At 45.5% G+C, this 17,295-nt stretch overlaps 1 protein-coding gene across 5 annotated transcripts in view; it reads left to right on the forward strand.

The window, feature by feature from the left end:
- The window catches only part of FAM135B (family with sequence similarity 135 member B), a 263,682-nt gene that overhangs the window by 222,113 nt on the left and 24,274 nt on the right, over positions 1–17,295 (forward strand). For all 5 annotated transcript variants that reach the window (XM_061438529.1, XM_061438527.1, XM_061438530.1 and 2 more), the window contains exons 9-12: positions 1,171–1,220; positions 11,185–11,340; positions 12,385–12,458; positions 16,120–16,274. In XM_061438529.1, coding sequence (XP_061294513.1) covers positions 1,171–1,220; positions 11,185–11,340; positions 12,385–12,458; positions 16,120–16,274 — 435 coding nt within the window. The remainder of the gene's footprint in view (positions 1–1,170; positions 1,221–11,184; positions 11,341–12,384; positions 12,459–16,119; positions 16,275–17,295) is intronic.

Here is a 17,295-nt window from a genome sequence, read left to right on the forward strand (position 1 = left end):
TGTATTTGGCAACACCGCGTGGGATAAGGGATCTTTGTTCCTTGACCAGGGATTGAACCCATCTTCCCTGCACTGGGAGCACAGAGTCTTCTTAACCGCCGGACTGCCAAGGAAGTCCCTCTGATGCCCTTTTTGAAGCACATGATCTTGGAGTTGAAATTTTTCAGGTCAGATGCACTCAAAGGAGACCCGCACAGCTCGGAGCCAGTTTAGCTCAGACAGAAAGTGAAGCCAGTGTCCTTGTAGTTGGCTTCTTGCTTCAACTTTTTTTTTTTAGACCAAAAAAAGAACTGAATGTATTTGTTCATTCACTCACTCACCATATTTTTATTGAATGTTTACTGTACCAGGCATTGTGCCAGACCCTGAGTGCACAGCCACGGACACTGACCAAAGCCTGTTCCGCCTCGTGTGGGGCTGAGGGCAGCTGCCAGGTAGGCAGGTGTGTGCCACCCGTAAGGACGTCGGAGCTGAAGGTGTCCTCGCACTCACCTTTTCAACGATGCTTTAAGTAAAACTCATGCAGCAGCTACCCGCAAGGTCTCACCACAGCCACATGGAACTAGGGAGAGTTCAAACACAGGCAAAACTGTGAAGCCGCAAATGGCCAGAGTCCACCCAATTCCAACTGAGAAGACGTCAAGGTTACAGGCTCCTCTACTGCCTGCATGGAAGGTCGTGATGAGATGGTGGTGCTGAGCAGGAGGCTAGGCTCTGCCATCCCACGTTCCTGGACTTCTGAACATCCACCTTTGTGAAGGAGATCTAGATCTAGGTCCCAGATGTCAGGATCCAGTTTTGTGTGTGTGTGTGTGTGTGTGTGTGTGTGTGTGTGCACGCGTGCCCGTGCACACATACCACAAAAGCACAGCAGAATGTGGGATTGCTTTGGACCACACAAAGTGAACTTGGGGATCTTCCGTTTCTCAGAAATGCATCACATGGAACATGTTGACTCTAACCCAGGGTGACATCACATGGCTTCAAATCATGCTTTTTATAAATAGGATCTTTTAGACACAAGAGATGACAGGAGTCCACAGAGCCTGTATTTTTTTCTGTGACGTCAATGCCGACTTGAAATCTGTGCTTCTTACCTTCCATTAGCAATTCCACAGTTCATTATGTGTTTGTTTCATTATGTTTTTTTTTTTTCTTTTTTCTTTCTAGAGTCACTTGCTGTTGAAGAAACACTCTCTCAGCTGTGCTCAGAGCTGCAGGTAATCAGGGAGCCAACTCCTTGATTCTGAACAGCAGTAGTTATATGGGGCAGCATTGCTTGCTTGGTGTAGAGATCAGAGATGAAGAGACAAGACTGGTAACCTCCTGTTACATCTTCAACTGAAGAAACACTCTCACATCCCACTGCCCTAAATCTCTGGATCTCTTAGACATCTATTGTGTGCCTGGCCACATGCTAGATATTTTGAAAAATACCAAACAGGTTAACAGGTCTTGGTTTCCCTGACATTTACACTATTTATTGGGCTTCCCCAGTGGCTCAGTGGTAAAGAATTCGCCTGCAATGCAGGAGCCACAGGAGACGTGAGTTTCATCTCTGGGTCAGGAAGATCCCCTGGAGGAGGGCATGGCAACTCACTCCAGTATTCTTGCCTGGAGAATCCCATGGACAGAGGAGCCTGGCGGGCTATGGTCCAGAGGGTTGCAGAGTCGGACATGACTGAAGCAACCCAGCACTCACACTTTTTATTGTCCATTATCCATCCACCTAGCAAACGTTTGTGGACTTTGGGTTATGTGCTTCTCATGGAGGGTGACAGAAATCTTGTGGCTCGGCTCAGACGGCTCACATGTATCATGAGGCTGGCTTCAATGATGACGATGATGTTGAAACAGTGATGTGTTTTTGCCAGATGTTCATCAAGCGTGTACTAAGAGTCTGTGCTTAATAAGTACTTGGCCGATGCAAGCAGCTGTTTACAGTCTCTGGAGCACTGTCGCATCCCATGGTGTTGGCAGGTCTGGGTGAGCACGGTTATCCTCATGTCATGAGAGGCACACGAGGTGGAAGGCAGCATGCACTTCAGGGTTGGTGACATGGCTAATCCATGTCTGGGCAGGACTTGAGATGGTCTCATTGAAAACTAGCATTTCTGCCTTTTAAACCAGTGTTTCTTATCCCTGGCCTTTCAGTAGAAATACACTTGGACTTTAAAGAAACATCTTGACCTGGGTCCCAGCTAAACTGGTTGAAACAGAGGAAATGGGAGTAGAGTGGAGCTCATGGGTTTGCATGTTTAATTAAAAGCTCTCCAGATATTAATAAAACTACAATAAGGTATCACCTCACACCTGTTAGAATGTGCTGTGCTGTGCTTAGTCACTCAGATGTGTCTGGCTCTTTGCGACCCTATAGACTGTAGCCCTCCAGGCACCTCTGTCCATGGGGATTCTCCAGGCAAGAATATTGGAGTAAGTTGCCATGCCCTCCTCCAGAGGGCATCTTAGCCACCCAGGGACTGAACCCAGGTCTCTCACATTGCCGGCAGATTCTTTACCATCCGAGCCACCAGGAAAGCCCACCTGTTAGAGTAGCTCTCATCAAAAAGACAAGAAAAATGTGCCGGCAAGAATATGGAGAAAAGAGGACCCTTGTGCCCTGTTGGTGGGAATGTAAATTGATGCAGACACTATGGAAAACAGTATGCAGGTTCCTCAAAAAAATTAAAACTAGAACTACCATGCTGCTGCTAAGTCGCTTCAGTCGTGTCCGACTCTGTGCGACCCGATAGACGGCAGTCCACCAGGCTCCCCCATCCTTGGGATCCTCCAGGCAAGAACACTGGAGTGGGTTGCCATTTCCTTCTCCAGTGCATGAAAGAGAAAAGTGAAAGTGAAGTCGCTCAGTCCTGTCTGACTCTTAGCGACCCCATGGTCTGCAGCCTACCAGGCTCCTCCGTCCATAGCAATTCCAACTTCTGGGTATTTATTCAAAGGAAATGAAATCACGAAGAGATATCTGCACCCCCATGTTCATTGTAACATTATGTTCCCAAGACATGGGAATACCCTGAGTGTCAACCTGAATGCATAAAGAAGATGTACCGTGTCTAAGTGCAGTGGAATATTATACAGCCATAAAAGAAGGAAATCGTTATATTTGTGACAACATGGATGAAACTTGATGGCATGATGTTGAGTGAAATAAGTCATTTAGAAAAAGACAAATGCTATATTATCTCATTTATATGTGGAATCTTAAAAAAAAAAAAAAGGCTCATAGGAAAAGAGACCACATTGGTGGTTGCCAGGGACAGGGGTGTGTGGAGGTGAGGGAAGCAAGTGAAGGTGGTCAAAAGATATAAGCCTTCCATTATATGTAACTTCTGGGGCTGTAATATACAGTACGGTGATTATAACTAACACTTCTGTATTATACATTCAAATTTACCAGGAGAGTAGATCTTAGAAGTGCTCATCACAAGAAAAACTATTTTAGCTCTATGAGGTGATAGGTGTATTAAATAACTTTATTGTGGCAGTCATGTTGTTACCAACTAGGGTTCTTGGTCTTCTTTATCAATAGAAATTGATCAGGGGCCAGACAGGGAATTCAGGCAAGGCTTTACTGGGGTCCCCGCTGCAGTAGGAGGGAGTGAGAACAAGTAACAAGTTTCCTTGCTTGCTCACTCCCCAAGGTGGGGGCAAGCTGGTTCTTTATATGGGGCGAGGGTGGGGTGTGACCAGGGCCAGGGGCAGGGCTTAGGTGTTGTGTCCACCCCTTAGGAGGCGTCTTGTGCAGGGGGCATGCTTTTGCTCCAGGCTCTTCACGACTGGCAGTTGGGTTTTGGTCTGTTTGTATCTTTTGCCCAGAATTTGCTTCAAGTGCCCGTGCCCCCAGTCACGTGTAGTCCCGTGCCCCCAGTCACATGTAGTCCCGTGCCCCCAGTCACATGTAGTCCCGTGCCCCCAGTCACGTGTAGTCCCGTGCCCCCAGTCACGTGTAGTCTCGTGCCCCCAGTCACGTGTAGTCTCGCACAGTTTCTTTGTATTTGTTGCTGGAGGAGAGGGGTGTCCAGATGCAGGCACTGCAGCACTGCTGCATAGGTCCCAGGTCCCGGCCTGTGCCGGGGTCACAGTCTGTGGATACGTCATCATACTGTGCACCTGAAATGCACACGTGCCCCAGGTGCTTCCCCCACGGCAGCCCCGCAAGTGCCTGGGGTCGGGGGGACACAGGTGTGTCCCCATTCATTTTGCACAGAGGAACATGCTGGTTCCTGCACCACTAAGGGGTGGGCTTAGGGCCTGAACCCAAGGCCATCTGGGAGCCACTGCAGTATTGATGCATCTGGTCCCCGCACTGGTTCAGGCAACAACTCAGGCTGCTAGACATATTTCACGAAAAGCCAGTGGGTTGCCTGCCTGCTTTGGCATGGAGCCCACAAACTGCAGGGAAATGGCCCCTGGTTTTGAGTGACGGTGTTGCCGCAGACTTTAATCTGGTTCAGAGTAACCAGATTAGCTGCAGGGAGGGAGGCAGCTGGGTGTCAGGGAGAGAAAGGGAGAGTTGGGGTGTGCACCGGGCTGCTCCGTGGTTTCCTGAAGGGCTGGCCCGCTGCCGGGAGTGAAAGAAACAGAGCTGCCTCCCCAGAACCTTCCGAAAAGGCACATCACTGCCCACAGGGTGTTTAGAGGCAGGGCATCACCCCCAAGTGGTCAACCAAGCACATGGTCACAAAAGGGTGGACTCTGAAGTGGAAACTGTTTCGGGCGATTTAAGACAATTTGAAAACATAGAGCTCTACAGTCAAGGAGCAATTCACCTGCACTTTTTAAAAAAAATTTATTTTTATTTTTTGACTGTGCCACGCAGCATGTAGGATCTTAGTTTCCCAACCATGGATCGAACCTGTTACCCCTGCAATGGATCTGTGGGTTCTTAACCGCTGGACTGCCAGGGGCGTCCCTGCACTTTTACTCTATGTGAATCTTACTCACATTTCTTAAGCACCTACTATGTGCCGGCTACTCTGTTGGGAATACAAGCACGAAGATGGCAGAGAGCTTCCCAGGACTCACAGCCCACGTGAGGCAGAAGCTGTTACTGCTGGACCAGGAGCATAAGATGGGGGCAGGGCTGTAGGAGCACAGGCGGCTCTCAGTGAGGTCAGGAGAGAGGCAGGAAGCGATCACCGTGCAAAACCAGTGCAAGACTGGACCTGATGGAGTGCCATGATGTGGTTGGGACCCGGGATGGCTTCAGGGAGTACATTTGAAGCTGGCTGTGGGAGGCTGGGCTGGAAAGGTGAGTTGGAGCAGCTGGTCAGGGTCCCTGCTGTGCAGTGTGCTTTAAGAAAGGACAGGTTGTGCTCTCTGTAACCGATGGAAAGGTTCCAGTGAAACTCAGCCATGTGCTTCGGTACAGCAGACAGGGTCAGATCACAGTGTCTACCAGACAGTAGTTGAAAATTCCTGATGTTTGGGTCCCACCTTCAGAGATAAGCCCAAACCCTGTGATTCAGTTGGGGCTTCAGGTGGTGCTGGTGGTAAAGAACCTGCCTGCCAGTGCAAGAGACTTAGGACATGTGGGTTCGATACTTGGGTTGGGAAGATCCCTTGGAGGAGGGCATGGCAACCGACTCCAGTATTCTTGCCTGGAGAATCCCATGGACAGAGGAGCCCTGCAGGCTGTGGTCCATAGGGTTGCAAAGAATCAGACACGACTGAAGCGACTTAGCAGATGATTCAGTTTGCAGCCAGGACTGAGGCCCATGACGAGAGAACACGGCTAACTCAGGGGAAATAAAGCAGGCTTTCTCCACCTGACCCTGCTTACCTTGAAGACGCAATGCTACCATCGTCTCCTCCAGGAAGCCTTCCGTGACTTTTTTACAGTACTCAGGATCCATTTCTTTCATAGCACTTTGTAGGTTTAACTATGGAGATAGATAGCTATCATGTGCCTCTTCCAGGACTAGAAGTATGTGTCTTTGGCTCCCCAGAGCTCAGCATCCTCCAAGCTCACAACAGACATCAGTAAACCCCACAAGGGGGTTAGGGGTGGGGACGCGATTGAGCAAAGGAGCTTGTCTGGGCCCAAGTGAAAAGCGTGAGGGCAGTCACAAGGTAGAGCAGCTATGTATTTTGTAGGCAACTTCCCCCTGAAATGTCACTGGGTCCAAGATGCCTCCTTGTTAGCAGGAAGGGCTTCTCTTTTTCTCACCAGAGAGACCCTTCCACACCCATCATCAGTAATTGAACAGGCTCAGGCCTCCGTGAGGGTAGGAAAGTCCTCTTGTGGCTTAATTAGAGGCTTTCTTAATCTTATCTGGAGTCATTTCTGTCATCAACTAGGGGAAAAAATAATTCTCCCAAAGACACATTTAATGAATGGCTTTGCCTTACCTCTCTGGTGGCTGAGCTCAGAATTCATGCTGTGTTTGCCAATATTGCTGAAATGGAGGGTGGGAGGGCTGGGGTGTTGGGATAAGAAGCCCAGTGAGGGAAGTTCAGTTGCTGAGGCCCAGGTGCCTCTCAATAGATGCAGAATCACCCTTTTACTCAGAAAAGAGCTGCTGAGTTTTCATCATCCATCAGCTGTGGAGAAGATACTGAGAATATTGAAAAGGATAAACCTCAGCATGCAGGCCAAGCCGGGCACTGAGCAATACCTGGCAAGTGGTGCCCTGAGAGTGGTCTGTGCAAAGCCAAGTAGACTTCAAGGAGAGGAGGGCTAGTCTTACACTTGAAACACAGTAGAAGTTTCAAAAGAACCATCAGAAAGCAGGAAGACTGATGTGTCTATATGTATGGCTGATGCATTTTGCCATACAGTTGAAAGTAACACAACATCATAAAGCAGTTCTAACGAAAGTTAATTTGAAAAGAAAGAAACAAGGCAAACTGCATTGGTTCTAGAAACAGTTCCCTGGTGGAGAACAGACAAGGCCAAAGTGGTGAAGAGAAGAGGAAAGGAAATTGGAAGATGGGAGGAGACCTTCCAAGAAGTGCAAGCCGATCAAAGGTCTGGTGCTTGCAAAGAGCTGTGTGTTCAGGTTGATGTGGCTGGAGCCATGGGTAGCCCCAGGCCAGAGGTACAGCTGGGAACATGATCAGGGCAAAGAAGTGTCTTGTGCTGATACAGGAGCTTGGTGTCCATTAGTGAGGGTAACAGGTTGGAGAATTTAAAGATAAGTGAGAGAGTCAGTTCCTAGGCAGGTTGATAGGGAGTCTAGGGGTCCCCAAAGGAGAGAGGGGTCTGGAATTCTCAAGGAGGAAGAAAGGACAAACTTTTTTTCCTTCTCTACATTCCTTAGGATTATATAACAATAATGTATCCTGCCTGAGGACAGTCTCCGGATTAAACCTTCTGGCTAATTCTGTTATCTTAAAATGTAAATTATGGGAGGTCTTTACAACCTCTAGACATTTTTTGGATTCATTGGAGAGTATATAACTTCATTGTTAACACTAGCAAGTGGGTACTCTTTCTGCCTCCTTCTGATGCCTATGTCAGAAGATTTCTCTATCTCCTTTATACTTTAATAAAACTTTATTACACAAAAGCTCTGAGCGATCAAGCCTCGTCTCTGGCCCCAGATTGAATTCTTCTCCTCCGGGGGCCAAGAATCCCGGTGTCTTCGCGTGATTCAACAACAACCTTTCAGTAGTCCATCTAAAAGCTTTACTCTCCAGCCTAGAGGTTTTCCAGTGGCTGACCATGTCCCCCACCCTCCCAGTCCTTCCTTTTCTGACCCTTAACACTTTGGGCCATGGATTATGGGCCTGAATCAAGACTGAACATCCTGTTTTCTCTCTGACTCCCAAACAGAACCAGTGATAGAAGCAATGCTTCCATGAGAAGAAAGTAAGGGTCATTCTTTCATTTTGGAGTTTTGCACCTCGTGTCTTCATCAAAGACATATCTTTCCCCTTGGAAGAAGCAGCTTAGAGACGCTACAGTTGAATGATGCTTTGTATCTGGAAGCTAGTCATTAATTACAAAGCTTCAATACCCCAAAATTAAAGAGCCTTACTGGGTGTCAGATTTCTTCTTCTCTGTTTTTCTTGCTCTCAGATGCTTTGCTCCACCCTCTGTGCATTATGCTAGTGTCAGCTGTTGGTCCAAGTAGAGTGAAGAGAACTTGCAGTGTTTCAGGCTAAGCTTTGGACCTCATTATGTCCAATAAACAGTTATTTGCTTTGCACCTTCGTTTTGCAGAGAGACTGAGGCACACGGCAAAGAAGGAGCTCAGAGATGAGTTTGAAATGGCCATGGTTATGTATCTTTGCATCATCTTCCAGGGCAGATAGATCCCTAAACTCTTTTTTTTTTTTTTTCAATGTTCTTGAGCTCATGTTTAACCATATCCTAAGGATAAGGATACTATACACATTTGTATTGAAGTATTGTTGAATTATAATATTACATGGGTTTCAGGTGTACAACATAATCTTGATATTTTATAGGTTATACTACATTTAAAGTTATTTGAAAATATTGGCTATACTCTTCATGGTAAACGCACCTTCCTACTTCCTGCACTGGATGAGGCTCTCTGTAGGCAGAGACACTCTCTTATTCATCTTCGTGTCCCCATGTATTCTAAGCATGAGCCTGGGTCATGGGAGATGCACTTTAAATTATTGGTAAATAAATGATGAAGCCTAGGACTCAGTGTTAGGCTTGGACCACTGGTTCTCTGGCTGTCCTCAGAGATGTAATCTCTCTTCTTACCTCTCCAGAATAAAAGTCGCCCCCAAGCAGGTGGCTCTCCTAGCTTTAAACTGAAGCTAGCCCGAGGTTCCTCCAAGAGCTCTAGGCCCTTTCTAGGCTGAGTCCTTAAAGCTTTTGTTAAGGCAGCCTTGGATTCTCCTTAGGAAATATGAAGTCGTGGCAGCAAGATGGTGCTGGGTCTGTGGAGCCCAGATCAGATCAGATCAGATCAGTCACTCAGTCATGTCCGACTCTTTGTGACCCCATGAACTGCAGCACGCCAGGCCTCCCTGTCCATCACCAACTTCCAGAGTTCACTGAGACTCACGTCCGTCGAGTCAGTGATGACATCCAGTCATCTCATCCTCTGTCATCCCCTTCTCCTCTTGCCCCCAATCCCTCCCAGCATCAGAGTCTTTTCCAATGAGTCAACTCTTCGCATGAGATGGCCGAAGTACTGGAATTTCAGCTTTAGCATCATTCCTTCCAAAGAAATCCCAGGGCTGATCTCCTTCAGAATGGACTGGTTGGATCTCCTTGCAGTCCAAGGGACTCTCAAGAGTCTTCTCCAACACCAGTTCAAAAGCATCAATTTTTCAGCACTCAGCTGTCTTCACAGTCCAACTCACATCCATACATGACCACAGGAAAAACCATAGCCTTGACTAGACGAACCTGTGTTGGCAAAGTAATGTCTCTGCTTTTGAATATGCTATCTAGGTTGGTCATAACTTTCCTTCCAAGGAGTAAGCATCTTTTAATTTCATGGCTGCAGTCACCATCTGTAGTGATTGGAGCCCAGAAAAATAAAGTCTGACACTGTTTCCACTGTTTCCCCATCTATTTCCCATGAAGTGATGGGATCGGATACCATAATCTTCATTTTCTGAATGTTGAGCTTTAAGCCAACTTTTTCACTCTCCACTTTCACTTTCATCAAGAGGCTCTTTAGTTCCTCTTCACTTTCTTCCATAAGGGTGGTGTCATCTGCATATCTGAGGTTATTGAAATTTCTCCCGGCAATCTTCATTCCAGCTTGTGTTCTTCCAGCCCAGCATTTCTCATGATGTACTCTGCATAGAAGTTAAATAAGCAGGGTGACAATATACAGCCTTGACAAACTCCTTTTCCTATTTGGAACCAGTCTGTTGTTCCATGTCTAGTTCTAACCGTTGCTTCCTGACCTGCATACAGATTTCTCAAGAGGCAGGTCAGTTGGTCTGGTATTCCCATCTCTTTCAGAATTTTCCACAGTTTATTGTGATCCACACAGTCAAAGGCTTTGGCATAGTCAATAAAGCAGAAATAGATGCTTTTCTGGAACTCTCTTGCTTTTTCCATGATTCAACGGATGTTGGCAATTTGATCTCTGGTTCCTCTGCCTTTTCTAAAACCAGCTTGAACATCAGGAAGTTCACGGTTCACATATTGCTGAAGCCTGGCTTGGAGAATTTTGAGCATTACTTTACTAGCGTGTAAGATGAGTGCAATTGTGTGGTAGTTTGAGCATTCTTTGACATTGCTTTCTTTGGGATTGGAATGAAAACTGACCATTTCCAGTCCTGTGGCCACTGCTGAGTTTTCCAAATTTGCTGGCATATTGAGTGCAGCACTTTCTCAGCATCACCTTTCAGGATTTGGAATAGCTCAACTGGAATTCCATCACCTCCACTAGCTTTGTTCGTAGTGATGCTTTCTAAGGCCCATTTGACTTCACATTCCAGGATGTCTGGCTCTAGGTCAGTGATCACATCATTGTGATTATCTGGGTTGTGAAGATCTTTTTTTACAGTTCTTCTGTGTATTCTTGCCATCTCTGCTTAATATCTTCTGCTTCTGTTAGGTCCATACCATTTCTGTCCTTTATCGAGCCCATCTTTGCATGAAATGTTCCTTTGGTATCTCCGATTTTCTTGAAGAGATCCCTAGTCTTTCCCATTCTGTTGTTTTCCTCTATTTCTTTGCATTGATCACTGAAGAAGGCTTTCTTATCTCTTCTTGCTATTCCCAGCCATGTGGAAATCACCTAGTGAGTTTGATGCTGTCTGTGAGGTTATAAAGACTTTATCATTTCTCAGGAGATGTTTTCCAGCACCTACTCTGGAAAGGCAGCATGGTGCCCTGGCTTTGTGGGGGGGATGATCTTACAGCTTAATCCCAGCTATGTGTGACTTTGGGTATTCTGATGTATTTAATTCTCTCATTTTATTTTTTATGTAAAATGATGACTACAATAATTCTAACAAAGGTTCATTGTAGAGATTAAGTAGTTCATGTATATATTTAAAAGATGCTTTGTGTTTTACTTACCAAGTAGTAACTATTAATAATTGGAAGCTATCATGATGGCCAGATACTGAGTTCAGAGTATAATGGGCTATAGAGGAGAGTCTGGAGAAAGAGAGGGATTCATTACAAGCAGAGAAGCCAGCAAAGCCCTCAGAGGAAGATGGCAGTGGCTGCATGGAGCGGAGGTCCTTCACTGCACCCTTTTGCCTCCCCAGATGTTGAATAACCCAGAGAAGATAGCTGAGCAGATAAGTAAGGATCTCGCCTGGCTGGCCTCCCACCTGATGGCCCTGTGGACCCAGTTCCTGGACACAGTGACGCTGCACTCCCAAGTGACCACTTATCTCACCCAGGAGCACCACACCTTGCGGGTAAGGGATCAAACAGTATAAGTTCTGTAGTCACATGGCAGAGATATCAGGAAGCTTTTCAACAGTTGGTTCATCAGGCAGAATAAAAGTCTGGATTGGCTGCTGTCAACCTAAGTGCTAGTCCTGACCCACCATGAGCTTGCAGAGAAACTTTGTGACCTTCCTTTGGTTCTCAGTTCTTTGCTCTGAAAGTTGCTCAGTCGTGTCCGACTCTTTGCGACCCCATGGACTCTACAGTCCATGGAATTCTCCCAGGCCAGAATACTGGAGTGTGAGTAGCCTTTCCCTACTCCAGGGGATCTTCCTGACTCAAGAATCAAACAAGGGTCTCTCCTGCATTGCAGGCAGATTCTTTACCAACTGAGCCACAAGGGAAGCCCATTTGCTCTAGGGAAGTTTTTTGCTCTACTGTTCATTAAATACCAGCCTTGGCTACCAAGTGATGGCGAGCTGATCTTAAAGGATATGATGAAGTGCTTTGAAAGTATTTTGAGGAAGTGTCTTCACATGTCATCCATTGTTCTTAAGGCCTTTTTTTTTTTTTTTTTGCCACCAGGTGGAAGTACACAGGGGGTGGGGACTCATGCATAATAAAAGATGTTGGTCTTCTCATTTCCAGCCAGAGGACAAATAGCTGAGTCTCCGGACACACTTACATGACTGATATTGCAAATTCTAATTCGTCTGCATTTATTTATGGCCTCTGTTTTCAAGTGTCTTTTATTCTAGTAGAAGAAATAAGGCCTAAATTTAAAAAAATGACAGAATGCAAAACAAGAGCAGATCAATAAACATGTGTTCAAAAAAAAAAAAACAAAACACATGTGTTCAATTGTGTCCATAAATCAGGTTTGTGTTAAGAACTAGAAATGAGAGAGGGCAGCTGTGGAGGGTAGAAAGGTGTTTCAGAACCTCTGGGTTGTGGGCTCAGCTCTCTTCTTATTAATATATGTTACTTCCCTCATTGAGCCTTAATTTCCTTTTAGAAAATGAAGGCCAAACCCACCCAGTGAGTCACATTGTTTATACTGTTTTATTCTTCAGGTCCGAAGGTTTTCTGAGGCCTTCTTTTATATGGAGCACCAAAAACTTGCAGTCCTGACTTTTCAGGAAAACCTGTAAGTAACCAACGGCATGTCCACGTCACACCATGAGCACCAAGGACATTCTTGTTCAAAGTTAGCTCTTCCCTTCATCCCTGATTATGAAGGAGAGAGTCTGCCCATCTCTTTACATTCAGGTGCATTTTCTCTGAAGGCAAGAGCCAGACAGATTGCAGAGGTTGGAGCTGGCAGGTGGCAAAGAAGGTCAACAGCCAGAGTTTTTGCGGTTGTTGAGTATCATGATGGTTCTATAGACAGATTCAAGACTTCCTAGGTCCCTGAAGACATCTGTGCTGAGTCCTCTTTGCAAAATGAATTAGGAGCAGGTGGTACGGCCACAAGCAATGTCAGGGAAAAAAAAAAAAAAAACCCACAGAATTCACCTGAGACTTTGTAGCAGCTATGAAATGCATTGAGCATAAGAATTAATACTGAACTACCTAATTAGGAGGATAGATGGGAAAAAATGTAAAAATACTCAGAAAAGTCAGAGGGTTGACAGAAGAGAAGATCATTGTCTCTTGTTATAGATTTCCCTGGTGGGCAGAGTCAGTGCTTCCTGTTTCCTCCAAGATGTTTGGTCTTGGCTACACAAGTTTATAGGTTTCTTTCTGTTTCTGAATAGTATGTTTGTCTCCAAAATAAATTTGGATGGAATAATGTTTTGAGATGCCCCAGTAAATCCAGCAGGAAAAACACTGAAATTCGTCTATCACTTAGGACAGACCTGAAGATCTTTTCACTTTCATCTTTTTTACACCTGTAAAACCTGTATGTAGTCATGTGTGGATGTGAGAGTTAGACCATAAAGAAGTCTGAGTGCCAAAGAATCGATGCTTTCAAACTATGGTGTTGGAGAAGATTCTTGTGAGTCTCTTGGACTGCAGTGAGATCAAACCAGTCAATCCTAAAGAAAATCAACCCTGCATATTCATTGGAAGGATGGATGTTGAAGCTGAAGCTCCAATACTTTGGCCACCTGATGCGAAGAACCAACTCATTGGAAAAGACCCTGATGCTGGGAGGGATTGGGGGCAGGAGGAGAGGACGACAGAGGATGAGATGGTTGGATGTCATCACCGACACAATGGGCATGAGTTTGAGCAAGCTCTGGGAGATGGTGAAGGACAGGAAAGCCTGGTGTGCTACAATCCATGAGGTGGCAAAGATTCAGACACAACTGAGCAACTGAAGAACAAGCTGTATGTCAATATAATATGGCTAAAGCATTACTTACAGGTTAGGAATGTTTTGGCCAAAGTGATAAAATACCACTTTTCTGAGGGTGTAGCATTTGAGCAGAGACTGGGATTATACTAGAACTCCGGGTCTGGGAGTTGGTGATGGACAGGAAGGCCTGGTGTGCTGCAATCCATGGGGTCACAAAGAGTTGGACGCAGCTAAGCAACTGAACTGAATTGGGGTTATAATAAGTCATGTCCTGATATGAGAGAAGACGGTTGAGTCAGAGGGGATAGCTGGTGTAAAGATTTCTTATATGGGAACATAAGGTGTTTGAAAGCATCAGTAAGCAAGCATAGCTACACTGGAGTGACAAGTAGGAGAAGTGGGGTGGGACCCAGCTTCTGTGGAAACTTATGGGCCCACAGGATAAAGAATTCAGACTTCGTGCTATGATAATTGTAACTAACATCTTAAAAAACTGGCAAGTGACTATGGTAGAAAGACTTTGGATTTCAAATCTCATATACATGTTTTGACATTTTGACCCTGGAACTTATACTACTTGTGACATCTGACTAGTTACTGAACCTCTCTTAGTTTGTGCTTGGGTGTAAAAGGCAGATTCCTTCATTCAACAAGAGCCTATTTGGTGTTGACTGTATGCCAGACACTATTTTGGGCATTAGGATATCCAGCAGTGAACCAAACAGACACATTCTCACGGAGCTCATATTTTAGTAATGGAAACATATTTAAACATAAATAAATAAATATGATATGCCAAATGCAGTAAATGCTATGGAGAAATATATCAGTGTGACAGGCTGTAGAAGGGATGGGGAACATGGACCCGGTGAGCATCATCAGAGATGGGCTCCCTGAGGAGACATATGAGCAGAGCTCTAAAGCAGGTGAGGGTCTGAGCCCTGCAGATACCTACGTGATTATATCATTTGTCCCATAGTGCAACTTCAGATATTAGAGAAATTGATTACCATTCAATTAGTAGTAGATATTAACCTATAATAAAGAGCATACACTAGGATAGCAATGATGCTGTGTAGGAGGAGGTAAACTTAGAAGACTCTTGAGAGTCCCTTGGACAGCAGGGACATCAAATCAGTCAATCCTAAGGGAAATCAACCCTGAATATTCATCAGAAGGACAGATGTTAAAGCTGAAGCTCCAATATTTTGGCCACCTGATGCAGAGAGCCAACTCACTGGAAAAGACTCTGATGCTGGGAAGGATTGAGGACAGGAGGAGAAGGGGCCAACAGAGGATGAAATGGTTAGATATCATCACTGACTCAATGGACATGAATTTGAGCAAACTCTGGGAGACAGTGAAGGACAGGGGAGCCTGGCGTGCTGCAGTCCATGGGGTCACAGCGAGTCAGACATAACTTAGTGAGTGAACAACAGCAACAGAACTTTTAATTAGGTCATTAAGAGTAAGAACTATATTCTAAAGGGGTCGGGTTAAGGGGTGGGAGGGAGGTTCAAGAGGCAGGGGATATATGTATATGAAGCGACTTAGCAGCAGCAGCAGCATACTGTACATTGTTGTACAGCAGAAACAACCTTGTAAAGCTGTTATCAGTAAAGCAACTGAACAAACTAAAAGTAAATTGTAAAAAATAAAAGAATAAGAACTATAGAATTGAGAGGGAAATTTTATTTCAGATTGAGAAAATTACCAGGGGACAGGCCCTCAGTGCTGTGAACAGAATTAAACCTTAGATTGAGATAGTGAACGTGGGCTCTGTGATGCTGGCAGCAAAGCATGCATGCAGGCATTCTCATCTAGAGTCAGATGGAGGGGAGGGAGGTCACAGTGTTTGCATCAGAGACAGAACCATCCTCCCAAATCAGGGTGGACAAGTGAACTCAGCCGTCAAGACCTGTCTTGTTCAAGCACAGACTAGAGTGTTTCTCAAGTAATAGGTTACAGCCATTTAGTGGACTGTGAAATTGTCTTCATGGCTTTAGAACAACACTTTTTAAATGAAATAAGATAGGTAGTAATAAGAAGAAGTATTTCTGAAGCTTTTGTTTCAGCATGAGTGTTTCTGGGAGTGTGTGTGATTGTACGGGGTGGCCATGGAAAATGAAGGGCATTTCTTGCCATGGGTTGCACTATTTAAAAAGTGTTTAAAAGTGACGTAGAACTGGTGAGTAGCAAGGGTGTGTTTTATCGCCTCTCTTCCTGTTTGACCAATGCCAGCCAGTTCTTTTCACATAGGAAGGAAGTGTTCAGTGACAGTTTGTTGAATGAATGAATGTGAAAATGTTGATAGTATGAAGACCTATAGCCAGGGCTTTGGGGGCTGGATAGGTAGCTGGGAAGAAAGGAAGTGTGGATAGATAGATGGCAATTGTTACTGTCTACTGTACATCTTCTAAATGCTGTCATGGGATGAGAGGGAAGGGGCAGCAAGAATAAAACCTTTAAATCTCCCTTGGATGCTCACCGGGTCCATGTTCCCCAGGATCCAGACCCACAGCCAGCTGTCCCTGGATATCCGGAATTCGGAGTACCTCACCACCATGCCCCCGCTGCCCGCAGAGTGCTTGGACATTGATGGAGACTGGAACACCCTGCCCGTTATCTTCGAGGACAGATATGTGGACTGCCCAGCCACAGGTGTGTCTTTTTAGTTTTGGAAAAACTCAAGAGTTGGAATTACCACTGGGTTCCCATCGGCTGCTCTGCTTACCTCTCAACAGCCATGGGAACAAATCAGTGAGGTGTTTTGTCAGTTCACAGAGGAGAAGCAGGAACTAAGATTAAGCTTGTTATTGGAAGTGACTTCACCTCAGTGAATGGGCAAACTCATGGAACTCAAGGACAGTTATAGGAAAGACCTGCTTCTGGACTTCTGGGGCGGGATGTGGGAGGGAGGTTCAAGAAGGAGGGGACGTTGTGTATACCTATGGCTGATTTGTGTTGATGTACGGCAGAAACCAACACACTATTGTAAGGCAATTATCCACCAATTAAAACATAAAAGTCCAGGTGACTTCTGAAAACGGTGTAGTGTTTCAAACAAAACACGTTATTCGGTTTTCAGTTAGTTGTACCCTGACATCTAGTGTCTACACTGTGCATGACAGCTTGAATGTGTATAAGCTCCAGAGAGAGCAGCCAACCCAGCTGCTCACAACAAGTACAAAACATTGGCTTGTGTCTGTGTGTGTATGTGTGCACACGTGCATACACACATGTACATGTGTATATATATAATCTAATACAGGTTCAGTCAGTTCAGTTCAGTTCAGTTGCTCAGCCGTGTCCACCTCTTTGCGACCCCATGAATCACAGCACGCCAGGCCTCCCTGTCCATCACCAACTCCTGGAGTTCACTCAAACTCACGTCCATTGAGTCGGTGATGCCATCCAGCCATCTCATTCTCTGTCATCCCCTTTTCCTCCTGCCCCTGATCCCTCCCAGGATCAGAGTCTTTTCCAATGAGTCAACTCTTCGCATGAGGTGGCCAAAGTACTGGAGTTTCAGCTTTAGCATCATTCCTTCCAAAGAACACCCAGAGCTGATCTCCTCCAGAATGGACTGGTTGGATCTCTTTGCAGTCCAAGGGACTCTCAGGAGTCTTCTCCAACACCACAGTTCAAAAGCATCAATTCATCAGTGCTCAGCTTTCTTTAT

The sequence above is a fragment of the Bos javanicus genome, chromosome 14 (assembly GCF_032452875.1).
Source record: "Bos javanicus breed banteng chromosome 14, ARS-OSU_banteng_1.0, whole genome shotgun sequence".
Taxonomy (NCBI): Eukaryota; Metazoa; Chordata; class Mammalia; order Artiodactyla; family Bovidae; genus Bos; species Bos javanicus.